The sequence below is a fragment of the Somniosus microcephalus genome, unplaced genomic scaffold (assembly GCF_052327205.1).
Source record: "Somniosus microcephalus isolate GS21.2 unplaced genomic scaffold, FLI_Smic_1.0 unresolved_chr1, whole genome shotgun sequence".
Taxonomy (NCBI): domain Eukaryota; kingdom Metazoa; phylum Chordata; class Chondrichthyes; order Squaliformes; family Somniosidae; genus Somniosus; species Somniosus microcephalus.
Genome location: NW_028225179.1, coordinates 159,970,017 through 159,988,041, shown reverse-complemented (window position 1 = coordinate 159,988,041; position 18,025 = coordinate 159,970,017). Strand labels below are relative to the sequence as shown.

General features: G+C 49.3%; 2 protein-coding genes across 2 annotated transcripts in view; one reads left to right on the top strand and one right to left on the bottom strand.

Annotated features, from left to right (window-relative positions):
- The window catches only part of LOC147096368 (zinc-binding protein A33-like), a 766,539-nt gene that overhangs the window by 1,769 nt on the left and 746,745 nt on the right, over positions 1-18,025 (bottom strand). The window contains exons 2-6 of the mRNA XM_085975153.1: positions 6,768-7,427; positions 6,581-6,676; positions 6,254-6,487; positions 1,123-1,145; positions 908-1,023 (exon numbers count right to left, since the gene is read on the bottom strand). Of these exons, the coding sequence (XP_085831279.1) occupies positions 908-1,023; positions 1,123-1,145; positions 6,254-6,487; positions 6,581-6,676; positions 6,768-7,178 (880 nt within the window). The 5' untranslated portion in view covers positions 7,179-7,427. The remainder of the gene's footprint in view (positions 1-907; positions 1,024-1,122; positions 1,146-6,253; positions 6,488-6,580; positions 6,677-6,767; positions 7,428-18,025) is intronic.
- The window catches only part of LOC147096384 (uncharacterized), a 419,163-nt gene that overhangs the window by 294,430 nt on the left and 106,708 nt on the right, over positions 1-18,025 (top strand). The window lies entirely within an intron of this gene.

Below are 18,025 nucleotides of genomic sequence, written 5' to 3'. Positions count from 1 at the left end.
GATTGGTGCTCTAGTCCTCTGAACTCCAGCCGGGGCCGGACCAGTCTCCTCTACAAATTCAGTCTCACACCCTGAGATTGGTGCTCTCGTCCTCTGAACTCCAGCCGGGGCCGGACCAGTCTCCTCTACAAATTCACTCTCACACCCTGAGATTGGTGCTCTAGTCCTCTGAACTCCAGCCAGGGCCGGACCAGTCTCCTCTACAAATTCAGTCTCACACCCTGAGATTGGTGCTCTAGTCCTCTGAACTCCAGCCGGGGCTGGACCAGTCTCCTCTACAAATTCAGTCTCACACCCTGAGATTGGTGCTCTAGTCCTCTGAACTCCAGCCAGGGCCGGACCAGTCTCCTCTACAAATTCAGTCTCACACCCTGAGATTGGTGCTCTAGCCCTCTGAACTCCAGCCAGGGCCGGACCAGTCTCCTCTACAAATTCAGTCTCACACCCTGAGATTGGTGCTCTAGTCCTCTGAACTCCAGCCGGGGCCAGACCAGTCTCCTCTACAAATTCAGTCTCACACCCTGAGATTGGTGCTCTAGTCCTCTGAACTCCAGCCGGGGCCGGACCAGTCTCCTCTACAAATTCAGTCTCACATCCTGAGATTGGTGCTCTAGTCCTCTGAACTCCAGCCGGGGCCGGACCAGTCTCCTCTACAAATTCAGTCTCACACCCTGAGATTGGTGCCCTATTCCTCTGGTTATACAGATCCCTTTACTGCTTTGGCACACAGTGCTGATGGCTTCAGCCGCTTACCCAGAGGAACCCACAAGAAAGCAAAATATGAGAATGGAGAGGCTCCTGGGGATTAACAACTGACAATGTGAAAATTTAATCTGGGGTCTGGGAGCACGTTCAGTCTCTTCTCATCTGGATTTATAAATCAGGAAAAGGAACAGAAGACTTTTACCGGGGTGAATGGCGTCTATCATTTCTCTCCACGCTGAGTACTGTAAAGGGCCGTTGAACTTTCCGATAGACAGGGCGCCATCTGCTACTGACAGTACTTGATAGTCCTCACTACTGCTGTAAATATTAAACAGTTGATGTTATAAATTGACCATAAACACTTTTCTGAGTTATTTTACCAAACTGTGCAGTGTTTCAGTAAAGAGCATGTCCTACCTCCTCTTCCGACAAGCTTCCTCCTGAAATAAATAAAACACAATCTGAGTTGAGAGAGACTGAGCATCTATATCGTGACAGCTGAAATTACACCCAGATTGTTACAAGCTGCTGATAATCCGAATTTTCGCTTCTTCTTGTTATATAATCAGTGACCTGGACTTCACTATACAAGGCGCCATTGAAACATCGGATATACAGCACTGAAACAGGCCATTCGGCCCAACTAGTCCATGCTGCCGTTTATGCTCCACTCGAGCCTCTTCCCGTCTTTCCTCATCTAACTCTATCAGCATAAACCTCGATTCCCCCTCAGCCTTCTCCCAGCCTTTTCATCCTTTCCCGATATGTATACCCTCACTTTTCTGGTATCATCCTTGTGAATCTTCCCTGCACCCTTTCCAGAGCCTCTATATCCTTTTTATAATATGGTGACCAGAATTGTACGCAGCCAAGTATAACCAAGGTTCGATACAAGTTTAGCATAACTTCCCTACTTTTCAATTCTATCCCTCTAGAAATAAACCCTAGAGCTTGGTTTGCTTTTTTTATGGCCTTGCTAACCTGTGTCGATACTTTTAGTGCTGTGTATATTTGCACTCCGAGATCCCTTTGCTCCTCTACTCCACCCAGACTCGCACCCTCCAAGTAATAAGTGACCTCCCTATTCTTCCTACCAAAATGTAATACCTCACATTTATCTGTGTTGAAATTCATTTGCCAATTATATGCCCATTCTGCAAGTTTATTAATCTCTTCCTGTAATTTGTTGCAGCCTCCTCAGTATTGACTATCCCCCCAATTTGGTGTCATCTGCAAATTTAGAAATTGTTTTTGATTCCAAAGTCTAAATTGTTAATATAAATTGTGAACAAGTGGTCCGTCCCAGCACTGATCCTTGTGGCAAACCACTTCCCACCTTCTGCCACTCTGAAAAGCTACCCTTTACCCCTACTCTCTGCTATCTGTCTTGAAGCCAGCTAGCTATCCGTCTTGAAGCCAGCTAGCTATCCATTCTGCTACTTGTCCCCTGACTCCGCATTCTCTGACCTTATTCATTAGTCTATTATGTGCTACCTTATCGAAGGCCTTTTGAAAATCTAGATAAATTACATCTACTACATTACCCTTGTCTACTCTCTGTTATCTCAAAAAAATTCCAGATGACACAAAATTTGGAAATGTAAACAGTGAAGAGGATTGTAGCAGACTTCGGGAGGGCAGTGGCAGGCTGCTGAAACGGGATGACACATGGCAGATGAAACTGAACATGGAGAAGGGTGAAGCGATACATTTTGGAAGGAAGAATGAGAGGCAATATAAATTGATTGGTATAATTTTAAAGGAGTGCAGGAACGGAGGGACCTGGGGAATCACATACATAAATATTTGAAGGTGGTAGGACAAGTTGATAAAGATGTTAAAAAGCCATAATGGAACATTAGCTTTGTAAAATAGTATAGAGAAAAATGCAGGGAAGTTATGCCAAACCTTTAAGAAAAATCACTGGATAAGCCTCAGCTGGACTATTGTGTCCCATTCTAGGCACCACTCTTTAGGAAGGATGGACAGGCCTCGGCGAGGGTGCAGAAGAGGTTGCCAGAACGATAGCAGGGATGAGAGACTTCAGTTATGAGCGACTGGAGAATCTGGGATTGTTCTCCTTACAGCAGAGAAGGAGATGGGAAGATTCAATGGAGATGTTCAAAATTGAGGAGTTTTGATAGCATAAATAATAAACTGTTTTAACTGGCAGAAGACATAAATTTCAGATATTTGGCAAAATAAGAGAGATAATTTTTTGTTAACAATGAATTGTGATAATCTGGAATGCACAGATTGAAAGTGTGGAGGGAGCAGATTCAATAGCAACTTTCAACACGGAATTGGATGAATATTTGAAAAAGAAAAATTTGCAGGGGAATGGGGAAAGAGCGGTGGGAGTGGGATTAATTGATTAGCTCTATTAAAAATTCTATAGATTCTGGAACGGTTCCTGCAGATTGGAGGATAGCAAATGTAACCCCGCTATTTAAGAAAGGAGGGAGAGAGAAAACGGGGAACTACAGACCTGTTAGCCTCACATCAGTAGTTGGGAAAATGCAGGAATCGATTATAAAGGATGCAATAACTGGGCACTTAGATTGGGCAGAGTCAATATGGATTTATGAAAGGGAAATCCTGTTTGACAAACCTATTGGAGTTCTGAGAGGATGTAACTAGTGGAGTAGACAAAGGGGAACCGGTAGATGTGGTGTATCTGGGTTTTCAGTAGGCCTTCGATAAGGTCCCACACAAGAGGTTGGTGGACAAAATTAGGGCACATGGAATTGGGGGTAATATACTAGCATGGATTGAGAATTGGTTAACAGACAGAAAACAAAGAGTAGGGATAAACGGGTCTTTTTCAGGATGGCAGGCTGTGACTAGTGGGGTACTGCAAGGATCGCTGCTTGGGCCCCAGCCATTCACAATCTAGATCAATGATCTGGATGAGGGGACTAAATGTAACATTTCCAAATTTGCTGATGATACAAAGCTAGGTGGCAGAGTCAGTTGTGAAGAGGATGTGAAGAGGCTTCAAGGGAATATCGACAGGCTCAGTGAGTGGGCGAGAACATGGCAGATGGAATATAATGTGGATAAATGTGAAGTTATCCACTTTGGTAGAAAAAAACAGAAAGGCAGAGTATTTCCTAAATGGTGAAAGATTGGGGAATGCAGATGCTCAAAGTGACCTGGGTGTTCTTGTACATGAGTCACTGAAAGTGAATGTGCAGGTGCACCAAGCCATTAGGAAGGCAAATGGTATGCTGGCCTACATTACAAGAGGATTTGAGTACAGGAGTAAAGAAGTCTTACTCCAATTATATAGGGCCTTGGTGAGACCACACCTGGAGCACTGTGTACAATTCTGGTCTCCTTACCTAAGGAAGGATATACTTGCCGTAGAGGGAGTGCAACCAAGGTTCACGAGATTGATCCCTGGGATGGCAGGACTGTCATATGAGAAGAGATTGAGTAAACTAGGCCTGTATTCTCTTGGATTCAGAAGAATGAGAGGGGATCTCATTGAAGCATACAAAATTATTACAGGGCTTAATAGGGTGGATGCTGGGAGAATGATTCCCTTGGCTGGGCAGTCTAGAACCAGGGGCCACAGCCTCAGGATAAAGAGTAGGCCATTCAGGACTGAGGTAAGGAGAAATTTCTTCACACAGAGGGTGGTGAATCTTTGGAATTCTCTAGCCCAGAGGACTGTGGAGGCTCAGTCATTGGGTATATTCAAAACAGAAGTCAATAGATTTCTGACTAGCAAAGGCATCAAGCGATAGAGTCATAGAGTCATAGAGTTATACAGCACGGATAGAGGCCCTTCGGCCCATCGTGTCCGTGCCGGCCATCAAGCCCTGTCTAATCTAATCCCATATTCCAGCATTTGGTCCGTAGCCTTGTATGTTATGGCATTTCAAGTGCTCATCCAAATGCTTCTTAAATGTTGTGAGGGTTCCTGCCTCCACAACCCTTTCAGGCAGTGAGTTCCAGACTCCAACCACCCTCTGGGTGAAAAAGTTCTTTCTCAAATCCCCTCTAAACCTCCCGCCCTTTACCTTGAATCTATGCCCCCTAGTTATTGACCCTTCTACTAAGGGAAAAAGCTCCTCAGTATCCATCCTATCTATGCCCCTCATAATTTTGTACACCTCAATCATGTCCCCCCTCAGCCTCCTCTGCTCCAAGGAAAACAAACCCAATCTGCCCAGTCTTTCTTCATAGCTGAAGCGCTCCAGCCCTGGTAACATCCTGGTGAATCTCCTCTGCACCCTCTCCAAAGCGATCACATCTTTCCTGTAGTGTGGCGACCAGAACTGCACACAGTATTCCAGCTGTGGCCTAACCAGTGTTTTATACAGCTCCATCATAACCTCCTTGCTCTTATATTCTATGCCTCGGCTAATGAAGGCAAGTATCCCATATGCCTTTTTTACCACCTTATCCACCTGTTCCGCCGCCTTCAGGGATCTGTGTACTTGCACACCCAGATCCCTCTGCCCCTCCGTCTTGCCTAGGGTCTTACCATTCATTGTGTATTCCCTTGCCTTGTTAGTCCCCCCAAAGTGCATCACCTCGCACTTTTCTGGGTTAAATTCCATTTGCCACTGTTCCGCCCATCTGACCAACCCATCTATATCGTCCTGCAGACTGAGGCTACCCTCCTCGCTATTTACCACCCTACCAATTTTTGTATCATCCGCGAACTTACTGATCATACCTTTTACATTCATATCCAAGTCATTAATGTAGACCACAAACAGCAAGGGACCCAGCACCGATCCCTGTGGCACCCCACTGGCCACAGGCTTCCAGTCACAAAAACAACCTTCGACCATCACCCTCTGCCTTCTGCCACTAAGCGAGTTTTGTATCCAATGTGCCAAGGCACCCTGGATTCCATGGGCTCTTACCTTCTTGACCAGTCTCCTGTGCGGGACTTTATCGAAGGCCTTACTGAAATCCATGTATACCACATCCACTGGCGATAGGGCCGGTGAATGGAGTTGAGGCAGAAGATCAGCCATGATCTCATTGAAAAGCGGAGCGGGCTCGAAGGGCCGAATGGCCTACTCCTGCTCCCATTTCTTATGTTATGTTCTTAAATCATCATGGGCAAGATGAGCCGAATGGTCTCCTTGTGTGCTGTAGCATTCTATGATTGTATATCGTTGAAACATTTGATTTCTGTGTCAGCAACTGGAACTTAACATCAGTGTCACTCACAGACACTGACTCTCACACCCACCGCACCAGACACACCCACACACTCACAACATGGAACTGGATTATAATGAGAGTTCCGGGAATATATTAACTCGAGCAAAATGGACATAACCAAAAACTAAGTGCTAAGATCACAAAAACTCATTCCCGGGAAGTTGCAGGTATTCCCGGGAATCTGCGGACAGTGTGGGAACCGAATAGTTCGGTGAGAACAGAACCGCTCCAGAAGACAAAACAATCGGCTTCAATCAGTTTCGAATTATTCAGCAAATGCTGCATTTATTTCAGTTATCATCGGTTATTTTGTGACTGTGTGAAGTTTCACTGAACTGACCCGCAATATAATCCTCACCTTCAGAAATGTCAGCCCATCTTTTTGCGCCATCTGTTTCTGCAACTTTGAGAGCTTCTCCTGAATAGAATTTAAATTATCTTGAATTTCTCGGAGGTTTTTCTCCATTGTTTTGAGAATCTCCCCCTCTTGTTCCTGGAGATCTCTAATTAAATGCTGCTCTTCCTCACTGAGAATCTGATGCATTTTAGCGAACTCGGATGTGATGCGGGTCTGCAGACTGCTCGACTGTTCCTACCAAATGAAATGTGAAACATAATTAATGTACTGTGATAAAGGTAACAAAACTAACCGAGATCCCAGAAAATCAGTACAGGGAGACCTTACCCTAACTGCGGAAATCTGCTGTTTCTGTTTTATTTCCATTTCTAAAGCCGTCGATTTCTTCTCTGAGAGAGAATCTAAGGAAGATTTCAGCTGACCCTGGGATTGGGAGAGAAAAATCACAGAATAAAAGTGTTAGACCATGAAAATGTGATGAAATAATCAGGTGATCTAATCTGCTGCCTTTTACCTTGTAGATTCCAAGAGCTTCTTTAATGGGCATGAAGCGGTGCTCTCTGTGTTCCCGCGCATCTCTACAAATCAGACAGATAAATTTCTTGTCAGTTTCACAAAACAGCTTCAGTTCTTCCTGATGTTCCTCACAGTGAAGTTTACTTTCCTTCTCTTTCGGATTCAGGTTTAATTTTCGAGCTTTCTCGGCCAGATTCGCTAAGGCCCGATTAACCTTGAGGTTTAATTCCAGAAACTCCTCTCTACATTCCGGGCAGGAGTTTGTCTCCTTCTTTTCCCAAAACTGTGAGATACAGGTGCGGCAGAAGTTGTGCCCACACTCCAGTATTACCGGATCGGTGAAGAAATCCAGACAAATGGAACAATTTAAATCCTCTGTGAAACTCTCCGCCTCGTGTCTGGAAGCCATGATCAGTTTCAGTCCTTCCTGATTCAAACTGCTGGGGTCGTGTTTCTGTGGGCGGAGCCTCCCCGGTTCCCAGTCTGAGATCACTCTTCAACAACAACAACTTGCATTTATATTGCGCCTTTAACTTAGTAAAACGTCCCAAGGCGGTTCAGAGCAGCGCTAGCATTACATTCCAGATCACAACAACTCGCTCTTCAAAAAATTTATTTCCTCATGTCGCCTCTGGTTCTTCTGCCAATCGCCATAAATCTGAAACAAAATTTGACACCGAGTCACAAAGTAATATTAGGACAGGTGGCCAAAAGCTTGGTCAAAGTGGTCGGTTTTAAGGAGCGTCTTAGAGGAGGAGAGAGAGGTCGAGAGGCTGGAAGGTTTCGGTAGAGAATTCAAGAGCTTAGGGCCCAGGCAGCTGAAGGCACAGCCGCCAATGGTGGAGCGATTAAAATCCGGGATGTGCAAGAGTCCAGGATTGGAGGAGTGCAGAGAATTTAAATTCAGTAATTCAATAAATCTCAAATAAAAAGCTACTGTCAGTAATGGCGAGCATGAAACTACTGGATTGTCATAAAAACCCATCTGGTTCACTAATGTCCTTTCGGGAAGGAAATCTGCCACCCTTACCCGGTCTGGCCGATATGGAACTCCAGGTCCACAGCAATGTGATTGACTCGGAATTGCCCCTGAAATGGCCAAGCAAGCCACTCAGTTGTACCAAACCGCTACCAAGAATTATACTAAGAATAAAACAGGACGGACCACCCGGCATTGACCTACGCTCCGGACACGACAAAGGCACACGCAGCTCAGTCACCCCTGCAAAGTCCACCTTGCTAACATCTGGGGACTTGTGCCCAAATAGGGAGAACTGTCCCACAGACTAGTCAAGAAACAGCCTGACATAGTCAAACTCACAGAATCAGACCTTTCAGCCAATGTCCCAGTCTCCTCCATCACCATCCCTGGGTATAGGAGTGGCCCTGGGAGTCCTCAACATTGATTCAGGACCCCATGAAGTCTCATGGCATCAGGTCATGCCTGGGCAAGGAAACCTCCTGCTGATTAACACCTACCGCCCTCCCTCAACTGATGAATCAGTAACGTCAGTGTTCTCGTTCAGGCCAACATTCCCAGCATCGAAGCTTTGACCACGCTCGATCAGCTCCGATGGACGGGTCACATCGTCCGCATGCCCAATACGAGACTCCCAAAACAAGCGCTCTACTCGGAGCTCCGACAAGGCAAGAGAGTCCCAGGTGGACAGCCTCAAAGCCTTCTTGAAAAAGTGCAACATCCCCACTGACACCTGGGAATCCTTGGCTCAATACAGCACAAAGTGGAGTAGAAGCATCCGGGAAGGCGCTGAACACCTCGAGTCTCTTCGCCGGGAGCAAGCGGAAGCCAAGCGCAAGGAGCGCACGTCAACCCAAGCACCCCACCCACCCGGCCCTTCAACCACCGTCTGCCCCACCTGTGACAGAGACTGTAGGTCCCACATTGGACTCATCAGTCACCTGAGAACTCATTTTTAATGTGGAAGCAAGTCATCCTCGGTTCCGAGGGACTGCCTAAGAACTCCTCCATGTTGAACACCTCTTTGAAGAAGCAGTGAGTATAGCGAGGGCACAGAATGTACTCTGGGTGGGGGACTTCAATAACCATCACCAAGAGTGATTCGGTAGGACCACCACTGACTGAGCTGGCCAAGACCTGAAGGACAGAACTGCCAAACTGGGCCTGTAGCAGGTGGTGAAACAACCAACACAAGGGAAAAACCGACTTGACCTCGTCCTCACCAATCTACCTGTCGCAGATGCATCTGTCCATGACAGCATTGGTAGCAGTGAACACCGCACAGTCATTGTGGAAACAAAGTCTTCACTCCGAGGGCACCCTCCACTGCGCTAAATGGGATAAATTCAGAACAGATCTAGCAGCTCAAAACTGGGCATCCAAGAGACGCTGTGGGCCATCAGCGTCAGCAGAATTGTATTCCACCACAATCTGTAACCTCATGGCCCGGCATATCCCTTACTCTACCATTACCATCAAGCCAGGGGACTAACCCTGGTTCAATAAGGAGTATAGAAGAGCATGCTGGGAGCAGCACCAGGCGTACCTAAAAATGCGGTGCCAACCTGGGGAAGTTGCAACACAGGACTACATGCATGCTAAAAAGCGGAAGCAGCATGCTATAGACAGGACTAAGCGATCCCACAATTAACGGAGCAGATCAAAGCTCTGCAGTCCTGCCACATCCAGTCGTGAATGGGGGTGGATCATTAAACAACTAACGGGAGGAGGAGGCTCCATGAATATCCCCATCCTAAATGATGGTGGAGCCCAGCACGTGAATGTAAAAGACAGGGCTGAAGCGTTTGCAATCATCTTCAACCAGAAGTGCTGAGTGGATGATCCATCTCGTCCTCCTAGTGAGGTCCCCACCATCACAGAAGCCAGTCTTCAGCCACTTCGATTCACTCCATGTGATATCAAGAAACGGCTGAGTGCACTGGATACAGCAAAGGCTATGGGCCCTGACAACATCCCGGCTATCGTGCTGAAGACTTGTGCTCCAGAACTAGCCGTGCCTCTAGCCAAGCTGTTCCAGTACAGCTACAACACTGGCATCTATCCGACAATGTGGAAAACTGCCCAAGTATATGTCCCGTTCACAAATCCAATCTATCAAATTACCGCCCCATCAGTCTACTCTCAATTATCAGCAAAGTGATGGAAGGTGTCGTCGACAGTGCTATCAAGTGGCACTTACTAATAACCTGATCACTGATGCCCAGTTTGGGTTCCGCAATTACAGCCTTGGTCCAAACATGGACAAAGGAGCTGAATTCCAGAGGTGAGGTGAGAGTGACTGCCCTTGACATCAAGGCAGCATTTGATCGAGTTTGGCATCAAGGAGCCCTACTAAAACTGAAGTCAATGGGAATCACGGGGAAAACTCTCCACTGGCTGGAGTCATACCTAGCAAAGGAAGATGGTTGTGGTGGTTGATGGTCAATCATCACAGCCCCAGGATATCGCTGCAGGAGTTCCTCAGGGCAGTGTCCTAGGCCTAACCATCTTCAGTTCCTTCATCAATTACCTTCCCTCCAACATAAGATCAAAAATGGGTATGTTCGCTGATGACTGCACAGTGTTCAGCGCCATTCGCAACTCCTCAGATAATGAAGCAGTCCATGCCCGCATGTAACAAGACTTGGACAACCTTCAGGCTTGGGCTGATAAGTGGCAGGTAACATTCGCTTCACACAAGTGTCAGGCAATGACTATCTCCAACAAGTGAGAGTCTAACCACCGCCCCTTGACATTCAACGGCATTACCATCGCCGAATCCCCCACCATCAACATCCTGGGGGTCACCATTGACCAGAACCTTAACTGGACCAGACACAAATACTGTGGCAACAAGAGCAGGTCAGAGTCGAGGTAATCTGTGGCGAGCGTCTCACCTCCTGACTCCCCAAGGCCTTGCCACCAGTTACAAGGCACAAGTAAGGGGTGTGATGGAATACTCTCCATTTGTCTGGATGAGTGCAGCTCCAACAACACGCCAGAAGCTCGACACCATCCAGGACAAAGCAGCCCGCTTGATTGGAACCCCATCCACCACCTTAAACATTCACTCCCTCCACCACCAGCGCACCATGGCTGCAGTGTGTACCATCTACAAGATGCACTGCAGCAACTCGCCAAGGCTCCTTTGGCAGCACCTCCCAAACCCATGACCTCTACCACCTAGAAGGACAAGGGTAGCAGGCACATGGGAACACCACCACCTCCGAGTTCTGCTCCAAGTCACACACCATCTGAACTTGGAAGTATATCGACGTTCATTCATCGTCGCTGGGTCAAAATCGTGGAACTCGCTCCCTAACAGCACTTCACCACACGGACTGCAGCGGTTCAAGGCGGCCGCCCACCACCACCACCTCAAGGGCAACTAGACAAAAAATGCAGTGCTTGCCAGCGACACCCACATCAGAGGAACGAATGTAAAAAAAGTCAATCAAGTCTCGCCTCAACCTCCTCTGTTCCAAAGGAAACAACCCCAGCCTTTCCAATCGTTCCTGCTAAAATTCTCCAGTCCTCGCAACATCCTCGTAAATCTCCTCTGTACCCTCTCTAGTGCATGAGAACATAAGAAATAGGAGCAGGAGTAGGCCATTCGGCCCTTCGAGCCTGCTCTGCCACTCAATAAGATCATGGAGGGCCAGAGGACTGGAGGGCAGCTAACGTAGTACCATTATTCAAGAAGGGTAGTAGGGATAAACCAGGGAATGACAGGCCAGTGAGCCCAACATCAGTGGTAGGAAACTTATTGGAAAAAATTCTGAGGGACAGAATCAGTCTCCACTTGGAGGGGCAAGGATTAATCAAGGATAGTCAGCATGGCTTTGTCAGGAGGAGATCATGTCTAACCAATTTTGAGACAGGGTGACTAGGTGTGTGGATGAGGGTAGTGCAGTTGATGTAGTCTACATGGACTTCAGTAAGGCTTTTGACAAAGTCCTGCATGGGAGACTGGTCAAGAAGGTAAGAGCCCATGGGATCCAGGGTAATTTGGCACATTGAATCCAAAATTGGCTTAGTGGCAGGAGGCAGAGTGTGATGGTCGAAGGTTGTTTTTGTGACTGGAAGCCTGTGTCCAGTGGTGTACCGCAGGGATCGGTGCTGGGTCCTTTGCTGTTTGTAGTGTACATTAATGATTTAGATATGAATGTAGGAGGTATGATCAGTAAGTTCACAGATGACACAAAAATTGGCAGTGTGGTAAATAGCGAGGAGGGAAGCCTCAGGCTACAGGACGATAGACGGGTTGGTCAGATGGGCCTGAAAAGTGTGAGGTGATGCATTTTGGGAGGACTAACAAGGCAAGGGAATACACAATGAATGGTAGGACCCTTGGAAGGACAGAGGATCAGAGGGACCTTGGTGTGCATGTACATAGATCCCTGAAGGAAGCAGAACAGGTAGATAAGGTGGTTAAAAAGGCATATGGGATACTTATATTCTATGCCTCGGCTAATGAAGGCAAGAGCAGGGAGGTTACGATGGAGCTGTACAAAACGCTAGTTAGGCCACAGCTGGAATACTGTGTGCAGTTCTGGTCGCCACACTATAGGAGGGATGTGATTGCATTGGAGAGGGTGCAGAGGAGATTCACCAGGATGTTACCTGGGCTGGAGCGTTTCAGCTATGAAGAGAGACTGGACAGGCTGGGGTTGTTTTCCTTGGAGCAGAGAAGGCTGAGGGGGGGACCTGATTGAGGTGTACAAAATTATGAGGGGCATAGATAGGGTAGATAGAAAGGAACTTTTTCCCTTAGTAGAGAGGTCAATAACAAGGGGGCATAGATTCAAGGTAAGGGGCAGGAGGTTTAGAGGGGATTTGAGGAAGAACTTTTTCACCCAGAGGGTGGTTGGAATCTGGAACTCACTGCCTGAAAGGGTGGTAGAGGCAGGAACCCTCACAACATTCAAGAAGCATTTAGATGAGCACTTGAAATGCCATAGCATACAAGGCTACGGACTAAGTGCTGGAAAATGGGATTAGAATAGAAAGGGCTTGAAGGCCGGCGTGGACACGATGGGCCTCTTTATGTGCTGTATAATTCTATGCTCCTATTTCTTATATAGATCACGGAATAACACTGAAGGGATGCGAGATACAGAACAGCCTCCCCCAGATATTCCTTAGTCAGCAAATGTGCTCAACAAATTGAAACTTTAAAACGGAAGAGAGTAGGCAACCTAACTATAGCTGCAGTGACTTCCCAGGGAGGTACGGGCCACTTTAATATCAAGGGCTGGGGCTACAAGCTTCGATAGTCACAGCCAAGGGCTACCAGACAATGAGGGGGAGAGAGGGAGCGCTGGCACTCTCAGCTGATCGCCTTGCTTGGCATATATAGCACTGGAGCTACACCAGTGGTGAAGCAAGGCTACACAAAATGAGGCTATGCCTTATAAAAAAAGAGGAACATAAAATGGGCGTGGGGAATTAAATAGGACTTTGATATCTTCACCCAAGGCACTGCGTTCTCAATATGGGGGGTGTGGGCAGTGAAAGGGAAAGTGGGTCACGCAACGAAGGTTCACTGGACTGATCCCTGGGATGAGAGGGCTGTCCTATGATGAGGGATTGTGTAGATTGGGCCGATACTCTCTGGAGTTTAGGAGAATGAGCGGTGAGCTCACTGAAACATACAAGAATCTGAGGGGGATTGACAGGGTCGATGCTGAGAGGTTGTTTCCCCTGGCTGGAGTCTCTAGAACTAGGGGTCACAGTCTCAGGATAAGGGGTCGGCCATTTAAGACTGAGATGAGGAGGAATTTCTTCACTGAAGGCTGTGAGTCTTTGGAATTCTCTCCCCGAGGGCTGTGGATGCTCAGTCATTGAGTATATTCAAGACAGAGAGCGAGAGATTTTTGGACTCCGGGGCAATCCAGGGATATGGGGATCGAGCGGGAAAGTGGAGTTGAGGTCGAAGATCAGCCATGATCTTATTGAATGGCGGAGCAGGCTCCAAGGGCCGTATGGCCGACTCCTGCTCCTAATTCTTATGTTATGTTCTTATTTTCCTGTCTAGTAGATTCTCAACTCAGAAGCAAGTCTGCACCAATATTATACACAAGAGCCATGGTTTCAACACAGCAGACACGCAGAATATATTCCCTCTGGTAAACGGTTAGTTCAAAACAAATCTGGACAAAGTGCCTGGATATTTCCATTAATCTAACATTGCCAGACACAAATGAAATTTTTTTAAAAACAGGCCAATTATATAGGAGAGTATCAGAAGGGCAAGAGAATATCACATTTAAACTTTCCATCACATCCACACTCCCTGTGGAACGGGTTTATTTGTGTGAACAAAACCACCTCACTCTCGGCCGATCTCACAGTCAACGAGTCCAAATCTCCAAGAGAGGGTCAACACTGCAGGTCTTGTGCCTCTGCTAAAATCACACAGCGAAAGCCCCGGGAGAGAGAGTCAGCAGAACTGCTTTTGTGGTGTCCTGCATGTTGTGTCAGCCGTGGCTCAGTGGGCAGCACCCTCACCTCCAAGTCAGAAGGTTGTGGGTTCAAATCCCACTCCAGAGACTTGAGCATAAAATCTAGGCTGACACTCCCAGTGCAGTACTGAGGGAGTGCTGCACTGTCGGAGGTGTCGTCTTTCGGATGAGACTTTAAACTGAAGCTCCGTCTGCTCTCAGGTGGATGTAAAAGATCCCATGGCACTATTGTGAAGAGGAGCAGGGCAGTTATCCCCGGTGTCCTGGCCAATATTTATCTGTCGACCAACATCACAAAAAACAGATTATCTGGTCAATATCACATTGCTGTTTGCGGGAGCTTGCTGTGCGCAATTTGGCTGCCGCGTTTCCTACATTACAACAGTGACTGAACTTCAAAAGTACTTCATTGGTTGTAAAGCGCTTTGGGACGTCTGGTGGTGGTGAAAAGCGCTGTATAAATGTAAGTCTTTATGGTCATTAGGGCCCATCACCACTTTATGCTTTGCGCAGTGTTGCCAAGGTAAAAAAGCTCTTACAAGACAGAGCACTATTATTAAACCCTATACAGAGGAAATGACTCCTCGGTGCGGTGAAACGACCACACTCACCATTTTATAAAATATTGATGCAGACACAAAGGTCAAGCCTGCTGCAGGTGTAATCTTTGCCCAGCAGCCAGCATGCTCGGTTAAAATAAAGCTGCAGGCTTTGAAATGGGCCTACCAAGGCAAAAATTCCAGCTTGAACCAATTTCCCAATACAAATTAAATGAGATTTAATGAGCTCGGGGGAGGAGGAAAGACTGCGCAAGTGGTAGAGCAATGATTCAGTGGCATGGTTTAGCTCACCACGCTGGAGTAAGTATTTAATACCAGACACAAACATCAGCAAAAAAAGGCTCACATACAGGTTTAACTTGCTTGGCAAAGTGCTCGCAAATGAGACACGTGTTCCTTCTGAAATTGGGACAGAAATCCAGTACTACGCATCACCTCACACTTGTACAGAGCTGCTTTTGAAATGGGCTTTGCACATCTCCCGACTAGAGAGTTAGTGTAGAATTACAGCACACAAACAGGCCGCTCGGTCCAACTGGTCCGTGCCGGTGTTTATGTCCCACACGAGCCTCCTCCCACCCCATTCGGCATATTCTTCTATTCCTGATGTGTCCTGGCCAATATTTACCCCTCAACCAACACCCCCAGAACTGCCCCCAACTCCTGCTGTCTATTTTTCTGGATTACCAATTTGGTTATTTTATAAACTCAGAAGGTTGTGGGTTCAAGTCCCGCTCCAGAACCTTGAGCACAAAAGTCTGGGCTGACAATCCCAGTGCAGTACTGAGGGAGTGCTGCACTGTCGGAGGTGCCTCTTTCAGATGAGACCTTAACCCGAGGCCCAGTCTACCCTCTCAGGTGGACGCAAAAGATCCCATGGACCTATTTTGAGGAAGAGCAGGGGGAGTTATCCCCGGTGTCCTGGCCAATATTTATCCCTCAATCAACATCACTAGAACAGAGATTATCTGGTCAGGATCTCATTGCTGTTTGTGGGAGATTGCTGTGCACAAATCGGCTCCCGCCTTTCCTACATTATAAGCGTGAGTACATTTCAAAAGTACGTCCACATTACAAGAACTCGCTGTGTAAAATTAAAAGTTTCATGTCATTGCAAACACAATTTAAATAAGTTTCAGCCTGTGAAATAATCCACCACAAAGTTCAACACATTATTGTACAGACTGTAACAAACACCGTAAACCCATCCCCCCTCCTCCTCCTTACCCCAGCCCACCTCCTCCTTACCCCAGCCCCCCTCCTCCTCCTTACCCCAGTCCCCCCTCCTCCTTACCCCAGTCCCTCCCTCCTCCTCACCACAGCCCTCCCTCCTCCTCCTTACCCCAGTCCCTCCCTCCTCCTCCTCCTTACCCCAGACCCCCCCCTCCACCTCCTCCTTACCCCAGTCACCCCTCCTCCTCCTCCTCCTTACCCCAGTCCCCCCTCCTCCTCCTTACCCCAGTCCCCCCTCCTCCTCCTTACCACAGTCCCCCCTCCTCCTCCTCCTTACCCCAGTCCCCCCTCCTCCTCCTCCTTACCCCAGTCCCCCCTCCTCCTCCTCCTTACCCCAGTTCCCCCTCCTCCTCCTCCTTACCCCAGTCCCCCCTCCACCTCCTCCTTACCCCAGACCCCCCTCCTCCTCCTCCTTACCCCAGTCCCCACTCCTCATTCTTACCCCAGTCCCCCCTCCACCTCCTCCTTACCCCAGTCCCCCTCCTCCTCCTCCTTACCCCAGTCCCCCCTCCTCCTCCTCTCCTTACCCCAGTCCCCCCCTCCTCCTCCTTACCCCAGTCCCCCCTCCTCCTCTTTATCCCAGTCCCCCCTCCTCCTTACCCCAGACCCCCCCTCCTCCTCCTCCTTACCCCCAGTCCCTCCTCCTCCTCCTCCTTACCCCAGTACCCCCTCCTCCTCCTTACCCCAGTCCCTCCCTCCTCCTCCTCCTTACCCCAGACCCCCCCTCCACCTCCTCCTTACCCCAGTCCCCCCCTCCTCCTCCTCCTCCTTACCCCAGTCCCCCCTCCTCCTCCTTACCCCAGTCCCCCCTCCTCCTCCTTACCACAGTCCCCCCCTCCTCCTCCTGCTTACCCCAGTCCCCCCTCCTCCTCCTCCTTACCCCAGTCCCCCCTCCTCCTCCTCCTTACCCCAGTTCCCCCTCCTCCTCCTCCTTACCCCAGTCCCCCCTCCCCCCTCCTCCTTACCCCAGACCCCCCTCCTCCTCCTCCTTACCCCAGTCCCCCACTCCTCATTCTTACCCCAGTCCCCCTCCACCTCCTCCTTACCCCAGTCCCCCTCCTCCTCCTCCTTACCCCAGTCCCCCCCTCCTCCTCCTCCTTACCCCAGTCCCCCCTCCTCCTCCTTACCCCAGTCCCCCCTCCTCCTCTTTATCCCAGTTCCCCCTCCTCCTTACCCCAGACCCCCCTCCTCCTCCTCCTTACCCCAGTCCCTCCTCCTCCTCCTCCTTACCCCAGTACCCCCCCTCCTCCTCCTCACCCCAGTCCACCCTCCTCCTCCTCCATAACCCTGTCCCCCCTCCTCCTCCTTACCCCAGTCTCCCCTCCTCCTCCTCCTTACCCCAGTCCCCCTTCCTCCTCCTCCTTACTCCAGTCCCCCCCTCCTCCTCCTCCTCACCCCAGCCCCCCTCCTCCTCCTCACCCCAGTCCCCCCCTCCCTCCTCCTCCTCACCACAGTCCCCCCTCCTCCTCCTCACCCCAGTCCCCCCTCCTCCTCCTCCTCACCCCAGTCAACCCTCCTCCTCCTCCTCACCCCAGTCCCCCTCCTCCTCCTCCTCCACCCCAGTCCCCCGCTCCTCCTCCTCACCCCAGTCCCCCCTCCTGCTCCTCCTCACCCCAGTCCTCCCCTCCTCCTCCTCCTCACCCCAGTCCCCCCTCCTCCACCTCCTTACCCCAGTCCCCCCTCCTCCTCCTCCTTACCCCAGTCCCCCCTCCTCCACCTTACCCCAGTACCCCTCCTCCTCCTTACCACAGTCCCCCCCTCCTCCTCCTCCTTACCCCAGTCCCCCCTCCTCCACCTCCTTACCCCAGTCTCCCCTCCTCCTCCTCCTTACCCCAGTCCCCCATCCTCCTCCTCCTTACCCGAGTCCCCCCTCCCCCTCCTCCTTACCCCAGTCCCCCCTCCTCCTCCTCACCCCAGTCCCCCACTCCTCCTCCTCCTTACCCCAGTCCCCCCTCCTCCTCCCTCCTTACCCCAGTCCCCCCCTCCTCCTGCTCCTTACCCCAGTCCCCCCTCCTCCTCC